Genomic DNA, 22,692 nt, shown 5'->3' on the forward strand with positions numbered 1-22,692 from the left:
TTATCAAGAAATGTATTTGATCGGAAAGGGTGTGGGGGGGGGGGATAAACTTTGTTAAAGAGAGGTCAAATCTCGAGATGGTTCAATTTTCATCTATTAATTAATAATACCTAAGTAAAAAAAAATAGCAAGAAAAAAAAGATAAATGATATAAGTTGTGTGCTTGTGAAATATTCTTGAGGGAGATTTAAAACGCCAATCCATCAACAAACTCATCCATAAGAAAGTTGCATTAAAGGAGTTGCTATACAAGCTTAAAAATGACTAAATTTAAAATCTCCCTCAGTTAAAGTTACAGTCCATAAATTTCAGTAATAAATTTATTTATATAATCATATTACAAACAAAATGCATTAAATGATTTATTTTATTATACAATTAGTTTCTAGAAAGAACCAGCTTTCTTAATCACATGATGACGTAGACAAATACACCGGTACATATGTACCCAGTTTATGAGAGTTTATTAAATTTTAACTAGGTCCTAGGGTTTTTAAATTTCTAAGCTACATTGTACTTAAGTCTGATTTGTTTGTGTTAAAAAATGATTTAAGAATGTTAATCTCATGGCAGAAATGGTAGAATACAAACGTCTGCGTTTGAAAGTTAAATGACAACTGGACGGAATTATGAGAAGTAAAATTTGTACAAAGACCTTGATACGCTGTCAACAAATCTGGGCTCTTATGATTCAACAAAAATGACAGATAATGATTCATGGGCATAGTTTTCCCACTCTTCTGCTATAAAGCCTGCTGTTTTCCAGGGGTTTTATTGTGCTGTACTTGACAACAGCAAGGTCATGATCGAAGGTGCTAGATTGTTGCTGAGTAGGAGAGATTTCTATCATTCCTAAAAGTACATTAGGGGAGAATGTTATACATGTAGTGCGCGACCCTTTCTAGGATGCCTTTGCCTTGGCTTCTTCTTTCTGTGCTGTCAAGTCCTCCAATTCTTCAATCATAGCAGATGCCTGCAGAACAAGGATGCTATTGTTATGGCTCAAATTTCAGTCATTGCAAAATAATCAAGTGCTTATTTTTTAAATAATTTGAAAACAATGGATTGAGAACTTTGATATATGGATCAAGTCAATCATACAGATTAAGAGATTAATCCTTTGGAAATGTTCACGTATTTGTAAATCACTTTGATGATTTACTCCAGTATTTTAGAACTATAAAGCTTGATTTTTTTTAACCAATCAGCGACTAAACCACTTTTTTAAAAAATGTATAACAATAAAAAAGAGAAATACACAAAAACTAGTTGGATAAAAAAATATATAAATAAAATGTATTGTTAATTGGATAAAAAGCAGGCATGTTCTAATTAAGTTAGATTAATGTATACACATATTACACAAAATGTCCTTTATTAAATATGATTTAACAGTAACTTTCAAAGCAAAAATCAAAAGTCTATACCTGGCATATACTAGTATTTTGGCAATGAGAAAAGTTGCATTACCAAATCTTTTCATACTCATTATAGATTTATAACAGTTTGTAATACTTATATTTATTATAATATTATTAGTTCAAATGTTATTCTCCATTCTGAATAACTTTTTTGCATAGTATTCCAGTATTTACTTTTCTTTAAGGTGTATTGCTTAAGAATTTCATAATTCTAATGGAAGTAAATCCAAGAAGTTTTAATGTTTTTCTTTTTTGAAGAGAGAGGATGGCTGCAAAATATTCACAAATTTCATTAAGAATTTATTTCTTTGATCCAACCATCTAAACATGAAATTCAAATAAAGGCTAATGATTAATTTTTTTGTTTAATACCAATACATGTACATGAAGTTATGAAAGCACTATATGTATTATACTATACATTTAAGGTCTTGTAGACTTACTTACCCACACATAAAAAGTAGCAGCCCCAGCTGACACGTCCCTGACCTCTTCAAGGTCAAACTCCTCTAACAAGGCCTTTGCTCTTTTTGCAGGAGCTACAGGAATTTTTTCTGGCTTGCATTCAATGCAGCGACGCTTCAAGCTTTCTTTTCCTGTTTTTCCGACCAAGGCTTGTACAGATTTCCAGATCTGATATTGAAAACATTAATTCAAATGAATAAACACCCTACTTTTAACAAATACATTTGTAACTTGCAAAAAGTAAACTGCTCATAATTATTGTGTATGTATGAACCAACTGAATACAGAACCTTCGTTTCTTTTTCCTGGTGGCCTAGCAACAAGAAAGTTGCAGTCATGACCTTATGAACCACAGCTGGAGGATTCTGGTAGCTTCTGATCTCAGCCACAGTTGCCTGCTTCAGCTCCAAGATCTCGTGGCGGATACGCTCCAGTCGTTTCAGCCGTGTCAGCAGTTTAGAAGCCTCGCCCAGTTCCTTGGCCAAAGGGACTTCAAGACCATGCTTCTTGATTGCATTAATGGCCTTCTCGAGTTCTTCTAGTTCTCGCTTTGTCATAGCACGTTTCAGATCTACGGTACAAAAAAAGTGACTGTAGTCTTCAGAAAAAAATATATAAATATAATTGTTTAATGTAAAGTGTGCAAACTTCTGATGATTAAAACGTACCTTATCTTTTACTATTTTATGCAAATCATAATTTTAGAATATCAAATTTTAGACAGATTTGAAAGATACCACAGCATAATCACAATTTCTAGAATTAATATAATCTATCCTCATTTCCAAGGAAATTGATTAAGATGAAATATAACAGGAGCACTTACCGTCTCTGACAAGGAGTTCCTTCAGAATTTTCTCTGCTTTGACCAGGTCCATATCTGTGTCCTCCAGCTTCTCCTTCTTGAACTCAGTAATGTTGTAGTCCAGCTGGTAGCGGTCTCGACTTTTGATGGCCACTTTCAAATTATACCTCAGCTTCCTATGTCTCTCATCTATCATCCAATGTAAAATACAGACACTGAGCAAACACAAAATTCAAATCAAACTCAAGTCAGCAACTATGATACATTTATGTATTCATCTAAATTAATCAAATGGAGTAAAACTTTAAATTGATAGGACTTTAGTATTAATCTATCATTCCCTTCTAGTAAGATCAAGAAAATATGAAACCCAATACATGGGCTCTTCTTAAATTTGGAATGTTTAGGAAATCTTCCATTATGGACCTTGTTTGATTATCTGTTGATATTCATACTGACCTTGTAACCTTTTGCGTAACCTCTTGGCCTCTTCTTCAGATCCCCCTTTGTTTTTCAGTTTATCCAACTCTTCCTTAGTCTTTTTCTCCTTCTCTTCTGCATCCTACAGGGTATGACAGTTAAGTTTGAAATTATGAAGCTTAATGTACCTTTCGTTTTAATTTATGAAACTTTTTTTTTTAAACATCTACTATTCTGATTTATCAAGTTTCAACTTGACTATTGAAATCAACTTCACTAGGGAGTTAAAATATGAAATTCTCCTTAAGGGATTTTTAAAACACTTAATCAATTATGGACCCATAGTATATTCTCCTCAAAGCAATAAAAATTTTGGAGCATTTTTTTTTCCTCTGTTGATAAGTTGAACTCATCAGATTTATTTTCCCGGACCTTTGCGAGTTTCTCCACATCTTTGTACAACTCCTCTTCCTCTTTCTTTCTTCTTTCCTCTTCCTCCCTCTGTTTTTTCTCCAACTCCCTTAATCTTTCAGATTCCTTTAAATAATTTACAAAACAAATTATTATAAGGTTGTTGCAATAAACACATTGAAAGTATAAACTTCACGTGCTGTACTTTAAACAGTCTGATTAAAACCTCAGCTCTCTATCTACAGTCAGACCGCTGCATGATTTAATGAAAATTCATAATTACAGGTATACATGTAGCTTATTGCTATTTTTACAATGCTGAAACTGTTACCTCTTCTTCTTCCCTTCTTCTTCTTTCTTCCTCCTCTTGTTTACGCCTCTCTGAACAAAAGTAATGCAAAAACAGAGTATCAGTAAAATTGTCAAAGGGCTGCAACTCTATTATAGTAGATGCTTATTATTTTCAATTACACTTATACTGGTATATATATTACATTCTGAAAAGGAAAGCTATCTGATTATTAAATTAACATATGCAAATGAATGGCAACATTTTTTTATTATCTTTCTATATTTATATTTCTTTCCATGGAAAATGTAAGACGAACTTAAGATTTAAAACAAACAAACCATCAAGTTTACATCTTTTTCATTCATCAATGACAAATATATATATAAGAAAAATGGAATGCAAAGTAAATGATAAATAAATAGAATTCTGCTTAGATAGCTGAATTATATAAAAGAAAGAAATAATTATATGTTGTATTGATTCAGGTTTTTTTTTCCTGGTAAAATATCTAAATGTACAGTCCCCAAAACATTCTACTTTCCCACTTGAGCTGTTGTACGGTGAGTTAACGATGAGCCCATTCTGAGCGAACGGTGAGTGCACTCTGAGCCAACAGTTAAATGATGAGGAAACACAGAGCACAAACATAAGCACAAAGGAATAATGAACGCATAGTGAATGCACCAGGAACAATATGTGAATGTTATGTGAGCGCAAGATGAACGATTTATTTGGTGTGCCTCAGGAGTTGTCCTTACATTGTGTTTCGTCGGTTATAAAAAAAAAATAGTATGTATTGTTATGAGCCTAAATATAATATTATTTGATAGATCGATAAGTGAACACTGAACGAAGGTGAGTGCAAAGTAAACGCTTTGTGAGCGCATGCTGAATGCACGGTGATCGCAAAATGGAGTAGAGTGGAGAGCACAAGTGAACGCACTGGGAGCGATGGTGAACCCACAGAATAATTGGAAAGTAGAACATTTCAGAGACTGTACCTTTTATATGATGTATTTTCAACATTCACCCACAAATTCACTTGTGCAAATCTAGCGTCTGTAATAAATTACTTTTACAAATACACAATATTAACGGCCATTTATATTTGGATGATAAGAAAATGGTAATTGAGGCTTGGATTTAGAAAGACATCAAGTACAGTACATTGTAAAGAGACTGTGATAATTATATATAAATTCTGTGTACATATAATTGATGCATGCATGGAATTTCTGATACTTTGACCTCTCTTCTTGTCATCAGGCATATCGGTATATATCACAACTGTCAAAAAAACATTACACAAAATACACTGTTATTTGTAACCCTGACAAATTCTACGAAGCAAGCAAATAAAAAAAAATAAAAAATATACAAGTGCATAATAGTGAGGTCCCAGAATTTTCCAAAAAATAAAATGATTACTTGTGCTTTGGATACATTTTAATTTTATGTATTGAACCATCCCATTTCATTCAGATATGTTGCATACAAAGTGTTGGCATGCCACACTTCATTCATATAGCATTAAAAGAAACACATCAATTAAATGCTGCATTAATTGACCTCTTTCTCGATCCTTCTCCTTATCTTCCTCCATATTGCTGATGTCTTCCTCATCAACAATGGCTGTTGTCATAGTTTATAATACAGTATTCTTTTTTAAAATAATTAGTAAAATCAGTAGTTCATATCTGTCAATAAATTAGTATTGTCAGTTATTATTCTTTTTAAGCAGCTTTTGAATGTTAATCAAATCTATGTATTGAAATGATAAAAAGATGTTTTTTAAACATGTTTTAGACAGTGACTCACCTTCATCCTCAAGTTGTCTCTTTCTTCGCAATTCTTCATTTCTCTTTTGTTCCTTAAAAAAGAAACACATTCATTTTTTAATGAGCAACTCAATAAGGCATAATAATGAATAATACCAGAAGATAATTGCAGATGAAGTATTGTTGCTGTACATTATTTGTGATTCATATGGATAGCTAATACATCTAATACTTTAGATAGTATAGTGCTGGAGCACCATACTAGTGATGAGAGCATTTACAATATTGGTAAAGAAGAAAGATATTTCAAAGATTATAGCATATACCTCATCTTGTCTCCTCCTCTCTTCATCTCTCTTTTTCTTTAACCTCGCCACCTCCTCCTCTGCCAACCTTTCTCTCCTCATTAGATCTGGAATATAATATTTAATCTGGTAAATTACATCTACATATACAATTAATGGAGAGAGAAAGAATGAAACAGATAGGAAGGAGAGAGTATGAATTTTATACAATAATTCATCATCACCCATTCATACCAGCCTTTAAATGTGACAAATGAAACAAAAAAAATCACCTTCTCTCTCCTTTTCCTCTTCCATTTTCTCTGACTGAAGATCCAGTCGATTGGGAATATTGCATAACATGACTTCTATTTCAGCAAATGCCACAGGACTGCCAGGAACAGGTCGACATTTAACAAACTCATCCCACTTCTTCTTGGAGAAATGACGGCCATGAACAGTCTGAACAAACCACCTACAACACATAATGTGTAAAAGACCAAAATTCATTCTTCAGTCTTGAATTCTAAAGACTAAACCATCACTGAAAATTAGCTCACATTCTTATTACCTGTACTTCAAATTTTCACTAACAAAATGAAATACTGTAGAAGCAGAAATATTCATTGAGGATTTAATTTCATTATTTTCATTGGCAGTAAAAATCAACATACTTAATTCATGACAAATTTTTACCCCAAATATAAATGAATACAAAGAGATTATGATATGACAAAATTAAATGCCAAAGAAATCTTATTTCGTTTAAAAACAACAAAATTTTGACCCAACAAAAATATGTGCTTCTACATTATATTACCAATATCGGTCATTGACCGAATTTGTTAATAGTTAAATATAATCACTGAGCTTCATCCTGTGATATTGTATCCTTATGGTTCACATCAATCATGGAAAACTCCCATCTGAAATCCTGAATCAGGAAGAATCGTCGGTCCATTTCCTGAAGGAGGTTATACAGTTCCGAGGGCTCGCAGTAGCTGCCATGTATACAAGCATATTTCATGGACTCCATAACCTACAAAATATTATTTCAAAACTATTAAATCTATTAAACATTGAATTGTTAATTTTAATTTAGTAAAAGAAAGATTCCAATGGTAAAAGAAAACTTATATTCATTTTATCTCAATTAATTGAATAAATATTTATACAGAAGTCTGAATTAAAGATCCATGCCAATATAACTTTGTGCATTCCACAGGATGGTTCAATAACAATGTTTACATCATAAAATACATCTTTTAAATAGAAAAATTCATCAAAGTCTAATGGTGTTTTATTATAAAAAGCACAACAAGTAATCAATTACAACAAAGTTCTTTGGTTTAGCTTTCACTTATGCCAACCTGAAGATTTACACAAATCTCCACATTTGATATAATTTTAATATCCAGTAAACAATTTAAATTTCTCTAATATACAACCTGTATTTTTCTGTCATCATTGTTATTTGAAAGTTATTTTAATAATGTTTGACCTCCAATTCAGATACTGTATTTTTTACAAGCCAAATAGAAAATCTCCATCTGCATGTATGCATAAATTTTAAGCTATATATACATTCATAAAAAATTACTACACAATTTCACTTGCCTGTGGTAAACTGATACCCCCCATGCGTAGGTCTCCGTGCAGAATCTGCATCTGTATGGGAGACAAGTTCCCTTTCCCATCTGTGTCATAGTTATTGAATATGGTTTCCAGAACCACTCTCTCATCTAAGAGACCACCCATGTTTATATATTCACTTAAAAAAAAAATGACATCATCAACATCATTTAATTGTTGTTAAGAATACATATCAGCATAACACATTTGAAATATTTATTTCAATGCTATCTTTATACAATAAAGACATAATATACTCTCTTCTTTGAACACTTAAACTATTCACTCAAATTCTAAGAGTACCTTTACATATCAAGTTTTCTAATATATTTGATTGGGAAAAAAAAACCAAATCTCAGTTTTAAAACATTTTTGATTTCACATTTTGACAAAAATCAAAGATGATATTAGATTTATTTGGCATTCTTAATAAATGCTGAAATAACATTTTAGTCATCTTGTCATTTATTTATAGATTTAGTACTTCAAACACAACCGGATATGATGGCATATCAGATATAGATGGTTGGAAATTCATTATTAAAACATGCCATTTAAGAAGCATATAAAACCGTATATTGATTATCATATAACAATTTGAAAACTGAAAGTTTTCAATGAAAAATAAAATGAAGGGTAAATTTTGAAATGCGTTTGGAGCATATAGCTTAACACTGCTTAATGTATAACATTTAAAACGCAACGATTTATTGTATTTCTTACACGAATAAATTGCTAAACGTTGCTAGTCTAAATTATATCAAAAACACTGAATAAATTGCTAAACGTTGCTAGTCTAAAGTATGTCAAAAACACTGTTTTACCTCTTTTTTCTTCATATATTTAAACTTCTTGGCGAATGTTTTCGTTGGGGGTAGCCATTTGTAAACAACCGTTATCCCGAAAGAAAAAAAGAAAACGAGTTTTAATTGGACTAAGGATTTGTATCAGCCAATCAAAATACTCTTTACATATTTCGCTTCCTGATAGCACTTTCCAACATGTCAGATAGAAATAGTGGGTGGTGGATGTCTGATCATATGATAAGCAAATAATGACAGACGACAGCATCATTGACTGTCCAGATCAACAAACGACATGAACTCAGACGTGGAAAACCAGATCAGACAAAACAACACGTGGCAGAAACTGCCAGCAGCCGTCAAACAAGTAATTTACTCTCTTACGTATGATGATATCCTCTTCTTATCTCGTGGAGATAATGCACGTTCATTTTCATTAGAATATATGAATCGAATTTTTAGTATTTATTTGAACTTTCTGCTTTAACTTTAATGTCATTGCTACTGGACCTTGTATGAATGAAATGCTAATCAATTAATTGAAAGTCAATTGTCAAATTATCAATCCGGTAAATCCCAATGTCTTAAAGTACATAATTTTTAGAAATGATAATTTTAGAAATGATAGATTAAATATAAATTATTTTATTTTATTTATATCTGATTTACTATAGATTCTTGGAAACTCTCATAGGGAATATGAGAAAGCCATCGTTCAGTTTAGTATAAAAAATCAGCTCCGCTATAAAGGCAATTTAGTGCGGACTGCGAGGAAGGATGAACGAAGATACTATGAAGACTTGATGCAATACAGCCAGGAGCATCTGATGCTCTACCCCTATCACCTGTCTGATGTCATTGTCAAAGGGCTGAGGGTCACTCCCTTCACATACTACATCAACATGATGTCTGACATCATGACACAAGAGAAGAGCTATGACTCTCTCCCCAATTTCACTGCTGCAGACTGTAAGTTATTTTCATTATGTATTTCAGGTATTTATCTTTTAGCCCACTGTAGCAATTTTCTAAAGATCATATTGCTGTTGATAGTGCAATCAAAAGAAATCTGTACCTTCTAAAAACAGGAAACTTTTATTGAAATACTATTAAGGAAGTTTATGTATGAGATTCGTATTTCTAGATAAGAGATATGTATTTAATGACTTAAATTTTTTTTAAAAGGTATACTTTGAAATTTTCGTTGCTGTTGAAATTTTAGATCTTTGTCATGTATTTTAATCATTTTTTTTTTAACTAAATGTCAAACTTGATTTAAATTACACTGCATACCAATATGTATGATTTTAAAGATGTCTACCACAATACATGTATTTTACCATTGCTCAAATTTTCTTGCTGAGTTAATGTAATATAATTTGTTTCAGGTTTAAGGCTGCTGGGTATTGGTAGGAATCAGTATATTGATTTAATGAACCAATGTAGATCATCAAAGGTGAGTCTATACACTCATTAAAATTAATACATAATGAAACAGCGTTCTTGTTTGCACATGGTGTTAAAGTTTTATGATTTATTTCTTTTCACTATGGTAATTTAAACTTTAACAGCAATTCTGATGGATTTTTTTAGAGGAAAAATACATGTCTTTTAACTTTTTCAGAAATTTTTCCGTCGAAAACCTCCAAAAGATCTCTTGCCAGCCCAACCAATAGAAACAGTGACCTTTGAACACTGGTGGCTAGTGAATGTAGGGTACATCACAGAGGAAGATATCAAGGTCATTCTTAAGTTTTTATTTATATCCATAAACGAAACTACTTGAGACAGAGACCATTTAACTTTTTAAAATTCCTGTATTAAATGTTAAAAGCGATGAAATTGTGCCAACGATTGTGAAAGGATAAATTTTTAGTTTGGGATTAATTAATTAGCATTAAAATTAAATATTGTAGTTTTTAGTTCATGTGTAGAGTTGAAAAAAAAAACCAGAATATTTTTCTCAAAGCATGAACACTTTCCAAAATGAACAATACAACTTTGCAGTAAGTCCTTATGTAGGAGACTTTCTTTTCTGTGTGCATTTTAATTATTTTTATATCTTGTTTTATTTCAGATGTGCACAATTTCTGAGAAGAATGTAATAGATTCTATAATTGACAGTGAGAAAGGAAGTCAACTGGCTGGAGAGCTAGATTACAAGATTATTCAAAGTAGGTTCACCACAGTATTTATTGAAGACTGAAAAAGAACACTATACAATGTAAAATGTACATGACATATTGTACATTTGTATGTTTTGTCATTAATAATTAAAAATAGTATGAATGCAGATGCACGATTTTATGTATCATTCCTTTAAACCACATGTAAAAGTACAGTAGAACTAACTATGATCAGAAAGATAGAAACTAACAGATATGTGAAGTTCTTTTGGTTTATAACAAATTCTTCTCATATATGTACTTGTAAATAAAAATGTACGTTGCAAAATTGATATCAAGAATTTACATGAATTGTTGATTGTTCTAAGTAGAATGTGAAGATTAACCAAATTTTCAATTGATCAATGCAACTAATTTTTAATCAAAATTGTCTTGAAATATTTTTTCGAAGTTGATATAATTTTATTTCTTTCATGAATTCTCCAATTTACCATCTGGAAACTTGATGTTCTCCAAAGTAATATTTTAAAAACCCTTTGTTTTTCATAACTGACATCTTTGTGTATACATTACAATATTTTATTTGATATATAAAATGAATAGTTGGGTTTCACCATCGCGTTTTTTTCCATAAGATAAAACTGTGTCACTGTAAAAAAGTTAAGCATCGATCATTAAATTAGATAAATGTCCTTATCAAAATTGCTTTGTTACAATCTCAAATTAGATAACATTATTCTTTTATTTAGGTCTCTACAGAAAAGGATTGATATATCTGAATGTTCCTATTAATGATGAAGATTGCATAATCGGTAAGTTATTTCATGAGAATTATAATGTAGGTTAGGTGTTTTGCAATTAACACATATACAAATGATAGAATTATAAATTTGTACGAGTATGTAAAATATGGAAGTATGGGATAGAATGACTGAATTATAAATTTGTACCAGTATGTAAAAACTGGAAGTATGAGATAGATTAATTGAATTATAAATTTGTACCAGTATGTAAAATATGGAAGTATGGGATGATTTTTAAGTCCCTGTCTAGAAACTATAAATGTGCCAGTTTTATCAGTCACAATTTTGAATATTACGTGTTTCATGGTATATATGTCTTTTAGTAAAAAGTTATCAAGTACGTTTTCATTCACATTTATGTTATTTGTTAAGTTCTTTTATGTTTAAATTGCTTAAAGGGAAATCCCCCTCTGAAGTATTTTCTAATAAACAGAGTTTCTGTTTAGTAGTTTAGTGTTGTACATGTATATGTTTTCTAGTGCCCCCTCTACATGTAGAGGGTTTCAGAATGAGTTGAGTTGCTGTCAATGTTTTAATATATGTTTTATAGTGCCCCCTTTGGAGGGTTTTATGATGAGCTGAGTTTCTGTCAATTTTTAATATTTGTTTTCTAGTGCCCCCTCTGGAGGGTTTCACGATGAGTTGAGTTTCTGTCAATGTTTTAATATTTGTTTTCTAGTTCCCCCTCTGGAGGGTTTCATGATGAGCTGAGTTTCTGTCACTGTTTCATTTTTTTTCTAGTGCCCCCTTTGGAGGGTTTTGTGATGAACCGAGTGCTGGGGGATTATCTGGAGACCCTGCTGTATAAGATTTTTGTCTCCATCGATGAACACACCACGGTGTCAGAGGTAGGAGCTTTACTGACTACACAAATGATGTAAAACCTTAATGACTACAGCTTATATTTTGCTGATTCCCTTGTTTTTATGTCTTCAGCAAATACGTGTAAATGTTTAGAATGATTTTGACCACTGTTTATCAAGATCGAAAACAATTGCCGATTTTATATCTTGCTTTTCATCATTTTTCAGCTTGCTAGTGTTTTGCAGATTGATTCAGAATTAGTAAAGGTAAGAAGAATATTACATCACTAGTCACATGACATCACTAGTATTTTGTTGATAGTGTAGATTCTTTATTAAACACAAGGAAATACTGTAATAACTGGGTAAAATCTGCACAAGAAGCATCGCAGTGAATTTTGAATTCTCACTTATATTTTTCTGACATTTGTGAACTAGATACCGTATGCATAATTTTTAAAAAAAGAAGTTTGTTGTTCACAATTTTATGTTCCCACAGTTTGATACAAAATGGAGGAGTCATGGAATTAAGTTCTCGCATAAAATCTACGATATCTTATTCAATGCTTCATGAACTACTGTATATATCTCAATTTTGATCAACATCCAGAGTGCAGTGTCAATGTATTGCCGCCTTGGTTTTGCCAAAAAGAAAGGAGCTGAAAATGTGAATACTGAAGAACTTCACCCATCCTGGAGAGAAATACAACCAGCAAACAAAAAGTAATCATCCATGTTATAACCTATAGCCTTTAATTTTATGAATTTTATGAATTTCTTGGGAAGGGGGGTTGGTATGAATAAGACAAATTTTAGACAATATGTTATGGTTACCAGTTTTGTGAAAAGATTTCCTCTATTACTGAAAAAGGTTAATGTTTACTTCATAATAAAGTTAATGCCTAACTAGAATTCAATTTCTTTAATAAAATTGTACATACATGTAAAAAAAATTAAGACTGAACTTTGCTGTAAACAACTGTTCTTCATTTAAACCATTAATTAGTGTATATAGATTTTATGAACTTGAATATGCAGCTCTACAGGAGTCAATTTAATGATGAACATTATAAGATAATCAATACTTTTATATTTGTTTAAATTTTGCTTTATTCAGATTAACAAAGGAGCAGATAATCTTGGACTGGAGCGAGACATCTGAGGAGGCTTTACTGGAGGCTAGTAACAATCCAGTAGCTCAAGACACAAGTAGTAACGCCAATAAAAGCGCCCTGGAAACAGCCATGGGTAAGTTGTACAAAGATAGGCCCTGTTTTAGGCCTAATATGGACTTCAAAATATTATACAGTAACTATAGATATCTAATTAAAGACATGGAATTAATATCCATTTAAAATTGCAAGAAGCACTTATTGTGCTTTTAAAAATCTTGCTTTTATTAGAAAATTACGTGTACATGTGTATGAAATTACAGGTATAACAGAACTTCTGTGCATGTGATTTGACTTTAAATAGGGAAATTCAGTATTCTTGTTGAATAAGGAAATGGAATGTACATTATTTTTTTGATACGAGTTATGAAAATTTATTTTGCAGTTTAAAATGTGTGAAAAAAAAATGAAAAATATTTCATGAGATTTATAGATCACCTAACTCAAACTTTTTGACCTTAGTTACATATAAATGTTTCTTGACACACATTTGTGCTGTTACTTTCAATGACAGTTAGCTCCCTTTATTTAAGAGATCTCTGAATTGCATAAATTAAAAACGATACTTGTTTAGTGTTTTTCATATCTTTTAAATATTTTGCAGTAAAATCTTACCAGTACATTGTTTTATTGTAGAAGACATAAGTCCGACCAGTGGCACTACAAGGCGGATAGCATTCCTGTTTGACTCGACTCTGACTGCTTTCCTCATGATGGGGAATCTGTCACCAGTAGGCCATAATACTTAATCATAATTTCTCAAATTTATTTCATTGTCAGTGCATGGTGTTTTATTCTATTGCATCTTAAATACCGGTAACATTTTCATATAGCATTTTAAAGTAAAACTTTTTTCTATAATGTATAGAAAAGTACATAAAATGAAAATGTTTGACAGAATTCACGGATTAAAATTTTAAAGGAAATCAATAAAGTTAATATAAATGTATCTGTAATTTCAGGGGTTAAAAAGTCATGCAGTAACAATGTTTGAAGTTGGGAAGTTAAGTGATGAATCCTTGGATAGCTTTCTTGCAGAACTGGAAAAGGTGAGATTTCAAGGATCTGCTATTTCCTATTTTAAATGAACATCTTCTAGTATACCAAATTACGTTTTCATGTTAAAATATTGAATTTACAATACTAACTTAATATAAGACATGTATTATAGTCATTTACCGGTACTTGATTTATTATTAGGTGGGTTCTGAAGCAGAGGGTGAGGCCAGGCGGTACTTTGTACATGCTCTGACTCTGAGGGACACTGTCCGATTCCTGAGATACAACAAAGAACTCAACATGGACACAGAGAATGGCAATGGACTGGCTGTGGACCTGATTCGGTGTGAGAGCCTGTTAGGCCTAGATGCTGCAACCAGAGCCAGGGTGCTGAACCGGAATTACAGGTATAACTCTAACATCATCATGTAACTTTCTAAATAATAATTAATGTGATCTAACAAACTGCTGCAACCTGAGCCAGAGTGCTGAACCCTAATTACAACTACAAATACATGTACTTCATATAATGACTTAATTATCTAAATGTAATGTAACCTGTTGGGCCTCATCACTGCAACAACAGTCTGAGGTTCCTCTCATATAATCACGTAATTATCCATAAGTAAACAAGACCACAGTTTATATTTTCAACCTATATCAAGAGACAATTAAGACTATTAGTAATTTTCTTGATCATGGAAGTTCTATCTTAGAATGCTAAACTAAGTTGGAGTTTTACTGGTAGTAGCTTTTTCTTTTGATGACTTGTTGTTGTATTTTCTACTACTGGGTACATGGGAATGATTTTACACTTTGGTGTTGCAGCTTACTGGTGTCTATGGCCCCCTTGAGTTACGAGATTCGTCCAGTCAGTAGTTGTGTACCTCAACACATTGGTCCAGCCATTCCAGAGGTTTGTCAACTTTAAACTTACAAAAATATTTTTAGCTGTAGAAAATTTATACACACACTTAATCCCCACTTACCCTATTGATGTTATAATTGTTTATTCTACCCTTTCAGGTCAACTCTGTATGGTTTAAATTATATTTATACCACATCACGGGCTGTGGGCCTCCTAGTCTTCTACTGGTGAAAGGAACTAAGTTACGGAGACTACCTAAGATGTTTTATGTATGTAAAAATATTGTTTATCTGTAATACATGGACATGTACTACATGTACCATTAGGCGGTCATTAACAGAAATCTATACTGTATCATATTTCCCTCTGTGTGTTGGTCAGAATCAAAAATTACTACATGTATACTCTTTATCTATTGTTGTTAAAGAAAATAGTAGTTATTGGTGTTCTCTTTGAAGGACTATGACAGATTGTTGGTGACAACTTGGGGTCATGATCCTGGTGTCATAGCAACGTCAAACATTCTCCTGACCCTGAATGATGCTCTCACTCACTCAGCAGTTTTAGTTCAGGTAAACTTTGTTAAGTTTAATTGAAACCTATATCATGATACAGGGTAAATGTATTACATATAATTAATGTATTACATATCATTAATGTCATTGTATTTTTTACAATAAATTGTTAAACTTGTTTCCCACAAATAAGGTGGTTCACATCACAAATGTCTTGTTTTTCAAAGGCCCTATAATGATCAGTCAATCCACTGTTAATTAAATATCACTTGTTTGGAATACTGTAATTGTATTGTTTTTGCTGTGTATTATATTTAGCATTCTTAGGGAAGAGCAACTTTTGCTAAATCAAGTACATCTCTTAATGTTATGTATATACATGCAAATACATTCAGATGTGCCTCAAATCAAAACTACACAAAACTGTTGAAAAATCTGCCAAACATTTTACCACAAAATGAATATAATATATTTGCAGTATATTAATATTCTTTCTCCCTTTGACTCAATCTAACCAAGGTCAAGGTTTAATCTGATCTCAGTAAAATCCTTGTACGAACATTTTTTCTCTCTTCATGGCTGCAAGGTCATGTCAAAGCACAGCTAATCTTTTAATAAAATTGGAACCTTTCGATATGATCAAATGCACAACACAATTCTAAATTACATGGTTAATCTTAGGTTATTATATCACCTCAAAGAAAGTTTTCAAAAATCTTATCGGCATCTTTCTTGAAATTGTATCCTGCAATTTTTTGCTGCTGCCACTGGTACTTTTTAATTTTTGAAGATGTGCATGCAACTTCACAACACACCTTAGGAAGATTCTTAACAGTGTATGATAAAGACTTTACATCTTTGTTAAAGGCTCACGGTTGGCAATCCGAAGGTAAAACAGTCACTGTGGCTTTTCCTTTTCAAAGAGAGGATTCAGGTTGGTTATTTGAGAAAATAAAATATGTAATTATATTTTTTGCTTTGATTTACATGTTTTGCCTTTTGTTGAAAATTAACACTCTGCAAATTAAGTAGATATCAACATTGGTAAGGTTTCATTTACTATATATGTACATTGTAAATGTATCTGGTGTTATAATTGCAAATGTTATGCCTTGGACTTATGCAAATTGTGTTTATGTAAAAATTACAGGCGATTTCTCAAGTGGTGCGTACCAAAAACATAGTGCAATACAGAGAGTGGCGGAACATATCGACATGAAAAACTCTTGTGGCTACATGACTCTGCTAAACACAGGAAGGGAATCACACACAGTGTGGAAAGAAGAGCACGAAGAGGATTTCTTGATGGAGGATGCATTCCCCGGGGAAGAAAATAGTGAACCAAGCAATGGGGTCAAAGATCAGCAATCAGCTGATGTCTTAGCCATGGAAATAGACATGCTTGAAATGGAAAGTGAAAGTACAGAGAAATCGAGTGCCAAGGCATTAAAACAAGACCTTAAGTTGGATCTTTCTAAGAGACAAGTGTCATGTGACTTGAGTAAGGAGGACCACTGGGTTTTACTTGACTGTTATTTTGGCATTCCTTTGTTTGACTCTGGTCTCAACAAAGAAATATGTTCTAAGGTTGTAAACTTTGGACTGTTCAAGCAAGAAGGGTAGGTACTGTTTGTTGGACAAAAATTCATGTGAAAAGGGAAATTTTACATTTACTTGTTATTTGAGGGGTTGCCTTTCTTTATGTATTTGAAGAATGTTTTAAAAATCTATTGTAATCTCTGTATCTATTTTTTTTTTAATTGATAAAGTGACATAATGTTTAATATCTACTGTAAATTCATGTTGGTATATTACATTACATTTAAGATGTAAATATTCATATATGGATATAAATTTTTATTATATCGATTTTTGTTTTCAGATTACAAGAATTACTACATTCCAGTAGGAAGCTCTCTCTCAGACTGCTAAACTTTATATCTCAGTACCAGGTATGAGTTTTCCTTGTACATGTACTCTTTTGTAAAAAGGTACATGTGGTTTGTTTCCAATTTATTGGATAGATTGAATATTACATGATTTTACTTGCTATATATTTTTTGTATATGCAGAATATTGAAAATATCTCTTAAATCATAATTATTCTTTTCTGTGTACAGGATGTTCCTAGTGCTGAGGTGACCTCTGACCCTCTGTTGCCTAGCGACACAGAGCAGACTCCTCCCATGCCCACTGTCTGTCTGCAGTTTAATGGAGGGAAGCTGGAAAGATGGAATCGCAGATGAAGTCACTGCTAGTCAATGAAGGAGACTGTGTTCACTCTACACGTACAAGAAATGCATTTCTAGCTGCCACCAAGTCAACTCGGTGTTGGTACCAAGGAATGCGTTTGACGGATTATACATTTCAAGAGAAATAAGTTGGTTGTATATTCCAAAATACAAGTTTCAAACAAAAACACAAGTTTCAAGAAAAGGGGGCTATCAGAACTTTTAATATTAATATTGGCCAACTGCCAAATGATATTGTTCATTTGAACTAGTCTAATAGAATTTCTAAAATGTAACTATTTTTGGCAAATGAACACAATGCAAGTACCAGTGTTGTGGAATTTTTGAAATTTAAATGCATTTTTTTTTCATTGCTATAATACTCTCCCACTGGTTGATCTCTTATTAAGGACTTCATGATACTTTGTACTTTAATGAATTATTTCATCCATTAATATTTTGTGAAATTTATAATTTTCTTAACTGTAATCTACAAATAGTAGTAACCTGAAAAGAAACCAAGGAATGCAAAAATTTTCAAAAAACAATATGGTTTTTAATACCACATGTAGTTTCGTTTAGAAATATAGATCCAGTTATTTTTCAATATCTTGGACATGTCACTACATGTATGTTAATATACTTACATGTTTTATGGTTTTTAATATTAAAATTATCAGTCCAGCCACCCAACCACTGATGTATTATTGGGTACTTGTGAATGTGTAGCAAGTGTCTTTACATCATTGGGGGGGGGGGGGGGGGGGGGGGGCTGTGGCCACATCCCACACAGTACCTCCATCTTTGTGAGGATATGGCTGATCACTGATCTAGCTAACTCAGTCAGCTTCATCATTAAAAGAAGCAGGCTTTAATTTGGATTATTTCCTATATATCAGTGAAAAGTGAAATGCTTATCATTTATCTACAATGTTGTAAGTTAACCTGTATTGCATGTACAGTAAGACTGTTGCCGAACTATTGTTTTATTGATCTCTTCTCTATGAACCAAACAAGGCACAATACCGGTACGTTTACTCTCAGCAATGATTAAAATTGGTTTGAACAATTTGTCTGTCCGTGTAAAATGTGACATGTAAATTGCGATTGCTTTTTACTCTGGCATATTGGTAGTTATGATTGAAAGTTTAGATGACAGTTTTTGTTTTTCTTGGTAAGAGGTGCTTTTGGCAGGAAGTAACAAGCGTGTATAATTATATGTATTATGACAAATGTTAATATATTTATTTAAAACCTCCTCTGCATCAATAGGAAGGAGAGGACTATAGCAGAATCATTTACTCGTATCAACAGCCTGCATTTTAATTTATTTTGGTAATTATTATACAACTTCCTGTATATATTGAATTGTTTAATCAATTATTAAAAAGAAATGGACCAATGGAAAAATTCTGAACTTATTATTCTCTTTGTTATGTAATTGAGAACCTAGGCTCCATGTGGAAAACTCAAGTATTTAAATCATTTTATTTTAAATACCAGTGATTAGATGAGAAGATATGGATGGATGCAAAGGTTTCGAGTCTTGTTTTCCGTTTAATGCTTCCATTCACTGGAGGAAATACATTGGTAAATGGGAAATAACAATAAATATAATTTATATACATTTATAATACGATGAGAGATAACTGATATGCAATCAAATACAAATATTTGTGTTGAACCAAGCAATTAAATGATTGATATTTGATATACGAGATGGAGCGCGAAATTTTATTAGCCCATTTAATATTTGTATGCCAGCATATGCATGGGTGTTGGCATCGGTAAAACTTTTACAATGAAGATAATTCAAGATATATAAACAACAAAAAAATAATGCATTCGCATGATTAGACCTGAAAAAAATAAAGCAGGACTGTAGCTTTTTGATGTTGAATATTGATTGATAATCGACCTATATTTAAATATCTAAACCCTTCGATAATCTTTTGAACATGCAAGTAAAAAAAAAGGTTAAATCTCTTCCGGGTCCAATTGTTCCTGCTTAGCAGCAACTCTGCTAGCCCTGCTAGCCTGACCCGAAGCTTTTCTCAATCGAAAGGCCTCGGTATGCCTTTCTCAATCAAAACTCCGAAGACCTTAGTTAAATTATACAAATAAAGGTATATAGTATTCCTTCGAATTTTGTCCTTTGATGATTAGACTATGGATTCTATTAAGAGAGACAGCTGTAAATGGCCGGGTTCAAATTCTGATATCCTGTGAAGAATTAAGTTAGCGCAAATTAAATATGAGGCAAAGCGTAAACAAAAATGCACAGAAATATTTTATTTGAAACATTTAATTAGATCTAACAATACAAATCAACCATAAAACAACTTCTCATACAATACATGCAAATCTCTCTCTCTCTCTCTCTCTCTCTCTCTCTCTCTCAAACAAGAAAAGCGTATAGTTTTAAAGCTCTCTTATTTTGTATTGACACAGATCTAGAGCCACTTAATTCCGCAACAGAGAACAGTATGATGAAGCCAGCATATCTGTTAAAATCTCAGGTATTCACGGCAAGACAGGGGTCTCTTTGTCCACAGTTTGTCACTATTTAAACATAAATGTGTTTGAAAATTAACTTCCTATTCCACGGAAACGCCTCCTATTGAAGATTGCAGCGCCGGTCCTAAGAATCGGGGTCCGGTTGCAAGAGCTTTATAACGAAGTCGTTATGAGAGGCTCCCTTTAGGAACTCCTCTCGACTTATCCTCTGGTCCTTGTTCACGTCCATGGTGTTAAAAATATCGTGGATCATGTTTTCCACATCTGCGGTAGATTTTGTCATTTTGCATATCGACTGTTAAAAAAAGGATAAATTGATTAAGTTTAACCCGTCTTCTGTTTATGAATACTGGAGGTCTGTGGCCGTAACGCCACAAAACAATATTTTAAAGACTGGCTGTCTTTTGAATAATCCAAAATACCACCATCGTGCTATCTTTGTGGTAGTTAATCAACAAGTAAAATTATCTTACATGCAATCCTTTTTAACTTTAGATAATTACACGCATACTGCTTTCTCTTAATTTTAAACAACTTACGCAGGTACCGGTAGCTAGATTCAGATTTACATGACTAATAAAGTCATTTTGATGTTCATTTGTGCGTTTTTCTTAAACTTTTCAGCCAATGTATATCCCAATGATGAAGTAAACAAAACCCCGTTCATTCCAATACTATAAAAAGCGCCGCTTACCGTCACAATCTTGGCCATCTCGTCCTTAGTGATGTATCCATCTCCGTTAATGTCGTACACACGGAACGCCCAGTCCAGCTTCTTGTCCAAGTCCTGACAACTGGACACGAACAGACCCACCGCGAACTCCTGGAAGTCCACGCTCCCGTTCCCGTCCGCGTCGAACGTGCGAAACACGTGCTCTGCAAACTCCTTGGCATCGCCACTGAACAGTTTGTCGTAGACCTCGGTGAAGTCCTTGCGCGTGAGCTGGTTTTTTCCCGGGGTCAGAGATTCTTGGTAGTCATTGTACCAGATTTTGATTTCCTCGTCTGACAAATCTGCCCCCAGGTGTCTCTGAAGCTCCTCAATTGTTCTGGGGCTCAGCTTAGCTCCTTTGTTGCCCATTGTACAATTTGGTATAGCGATTCAACTAACGTTTTCAACTTGTGCTGCGATTATGCAATTTGTTCGCTTTTTATAGACGATCTACCGCACGGTTGGATAGGGATGAGTTATCTGAGAGTTAAACAAACTTGTCTACCCGATATAATGTCGGGATTTCAAGAAAACCGAATTCGCAGAAAATACAGTTTAGAAAAAAGTTGAGTTAAAAATTGTGATTAATCAAAGATAATGAAGAATTTAGAAGTTTAAAGTGGAAACACAATCAGATGTATACAAACTTAAATCACCGGTAATTTTAGAAATAAAACACCTTAACCAAGTGAAATGAAATATTGCTCTGAATGAATTAGACACCGAAACAAGACAAAATAGTTAACAAGATTCGCATTTGAATAAGAAACAAAGTCGAGAATCCACCCGGTCTGATTTCAATATATCCCCAACACCTGCCGTCAGAGAAAGATGCGTCTTTTCAGTTGACATAAATTTAGAGGTAGTCTCGACTGAGATTCGGCTCAGTTTGATGTTTGGACGAACTCTGTGAAGCTTCAAACCGAGCCGAAAATCGGCCCATATAAGGATTGTTGCAAAAGCGCAACAACGCAATTACTAGTATACAATACGCTATTGCGCTAACGCGAGCTCACCCAGAAGGAATGTATTCATATATTATATATTTCAGATAAATTCATGGTTCCCAAAACGTAATATTGAAAATGACCAAATAAAATTTTTTTTTAGAAATTCCTCGATATATATGAGTGCTCCGTTCTGCGTCTCAGGCGCAAACACGGCAGATCACAAACAAACACAGAATAGAATGGCTTTACATTCTCTTAAATGTGCAAATATCAGTTGCTCCCGAATAAAAGAACAGGTATAATGACTGTAAAATTCTGTCAAGTTTTTGTGTAAATAAAGGAAGACTCTTTTCCAGCTCTCAAAAAAGCAAGATGGAAATACTATACATTACCGTATCGCATGGGGTATTACACAAAGCCAATTATGAAATCCTATCCTGATAACTTTGTTACCGAGATTCTTGAAATATCTCTCTCTCTCTCTCTCTCTCTCTCTCTCTCTCTCTCTCTCTCTCTCTCTCTCTCTTAATTTTGACGAATGTAAGGCACATATATAAATGCATGCACACTAAAAGACTAATAGTTGCGCAATATTTTTGCCTTACATGTGAACCTCGATCACAACGAAACGATGGTTCCTAGAGTCAGTATTTACTCAGAGTACTGGAGAGAAACTTAAGCTTCC

The 22,692-nt window shown here is 32.9% G+C and overlaps 3 protein-coding genes across 6 annotated transcripts; 1 reads left to right on the plus strand and 2 right to left on the minus strand.

Annotated features, from left to right (window-relative positions):
- Nucleotides 1–305: 305 nt before the first annotated feature.
- On the minus strand, nucleotides 306–8,475 carry LOC105335094 (trichohyalin). Of its 4 annotated transcripts, XM_066067120.1 has the most exons (15): nucleotides 8,333–8,475; nucleotides 7,494–7,647; nucleotides 6,743–6,915; nucleotides 6,170–6,351; nucleotides 5,919–6,004; nucleotides 5,633–5,684; nucleotides 5,384–5,446; nucleotides 5,063–5,101; nucleotides 3,854–3,903; nucleotides 3,544–3,648; nucleotides 3,151–3,253; nucleotides 2,713–2,880; nucleotides 2,177–2,457; nucleotides 1,869–2,054; nucleotides 306–973 (listed from the first exon to the last, which is right to left on the minus strand). In XM_066067120.1, the coding sequence occupies exons 2-15, from the start codon at nucleotides 7,632–7,634 to the stop codon at nucleotides 902–904; spliced, it is 1,701 nt and encodes a 566-aa protein (XP_065923192.1). In that variant the 5' UTR covers nucleotides 7,635–7,647; nucleotides 8,333–8,475; the 3' UTR covers nucleotides 306–901. The 4 variants fall into 4 exon arrangements, with proteins under 4 accessions (XP_065923192.1, XP_011437089.3, XP_011437088.3 ...); XM_011438787.4 differs by lacking the exon at nucleotides 5,384–5,446; XM_011438786.4 differs by lacking the exon at nucleotides 5,063–5,101.
- Nucleotides 8,476–8,478: 3 nt separating this feature from the next.
- LOC105335093 (protein FAM91A1) lies at nucleotides 8,479–19,238 on the plus strand. Its single transcript, XM_011438784.4, has 20 exons — nucleotides 8,479–8,678; nucleotides 8,986–9,280; nucleotides 9,700–9,767; nucleotides 9,936–10,052; nucleotides 10,389–10,485; nucleotides 11,187–11,249; nucleotides 11,982–12,088; nucleotides 12,272–12,310; nucleotides 12,654–12,766; nucleotides 13,161–13,291; nucleotides 13,852–13,946; nucleotides 14,178–14,264; nucleotides 14,416–14,621; nucleotides 15,043–15,130; nucleotides 15,241–15,351; nucleotides 15,541–15,654; nucleotides 16,465–16,531; nucleotides 16,748–17,216; nucleotides 17,480–17,549; nucleotides 17,718–19,238. The coding sequence occupies exons 1-20, from the start codon at nucleotides 8,607–8,609 to the stop codon at nucleotides 17,841–17,843; spliced, it is 2,535 nt and encodes an 844-aa protein (XP_011437086.1). The 5' UTR covers nucleotides 8,479–8,606; the 3' UTR covers nucleotides 17,844–19,238.
- Nucleotides 19,239–20,100: 862 nt separating this feature from the next.
- Nucleotides 20,101–21,575, minus strand: LOC105335092 (neurocalcin homolog). Its single transcript, XM_011438783.4, has 2 exons — nucleotides 21,040–21,575; nucleotides 20,101–20,640 (listed from the first exon to the last, which is right to left on the minus strand). Exons 1-2 carry the CDS (start codon nucleotides 21,424–21,426, stop codon nucleotides 20,470–20,472), a joined length of 558 nt encoding a protein of 185 aa, XP_011437085.1. The 5' UTR covers nucleotides 21,427–21,575; the 3' UTR covers nucleotides 20,101–20,469.
- Between the last annotated feature and the right edge of the window lie 1,117 nt (nucleotides 21,576–22,692).

This window comes from Magallana gigas, chromosome 7 (genome assembly GCF_963853765.1).
Source record: "Magallana gigas chromosome 7, xbMagGiga1.1, whole genome shotgun sequence".
Classification (NCBI taxonomy): domain Eukaryota; kingdom Metazoa; phylum Mollusca; class Bivalvia; order Ostreida; family Ostreidae; genus Magallana; species Magallana gigas.

Bases quoted from the DNA above. Each gene is read 5' to 3' on its own strand.
- LOC105335093 (XM_011438784.4), top strand. From the start codon at position 8,607: ATGAACTCAGACGTGGAAAACCAGATCAGACAAAACAACACGTGGCAG. The intron at 10,053-10,388 runs GTCATTCTTAAG...GTTTTATTTCAG, and splicing joins TCACAGAGGAAGATATCAAG to ATGTGCACAATTTCTGAGAA. The intron at 15,131-15,240 runs GTTTGTCAACTT...CTACCCTTTCAG, and splicing joins TTGGTCCAGCCATTCCAGAG to GTCAACTCTGTATGGTTTAA.
- LOC105335094 (XM_066067120.1), bottom strand. From the start codon at position 7,634: ATGGGTGGTCTCTTAGATGAGAGAGTGGTTCTGGAAACCATATTCAAT. The intron at 6,916-7,493 runs GCAAGTGAAATT...AATATTTTGTAG, and splicing joins GGGGTATCAGTTTACCACAG to GTTATGGAGTCCATGAAATA. The intron at 6,005-6,169 runs GTGATTTTTTTT...ATTATATTCCAG, and splicing joins AGAGGAAAAGGAGAGAGAAG to ATCTAATGAGGAGAGAAAGG.
- LOC105335092 (XM_011438783.4), bottom strand. From the start codon at position 21,426: ATGGGCAACAAAGGAGCTAAGCTGAGCCCCAGAACAATTGAGGAGCTT. The intron at 20,641-21,039 runs GTAAGCGGCGCT...TTTTTTTAACAG, and splicing joins AGATGGCCAAGATTGTGACG to TCGATATGCAAAATGACAAA.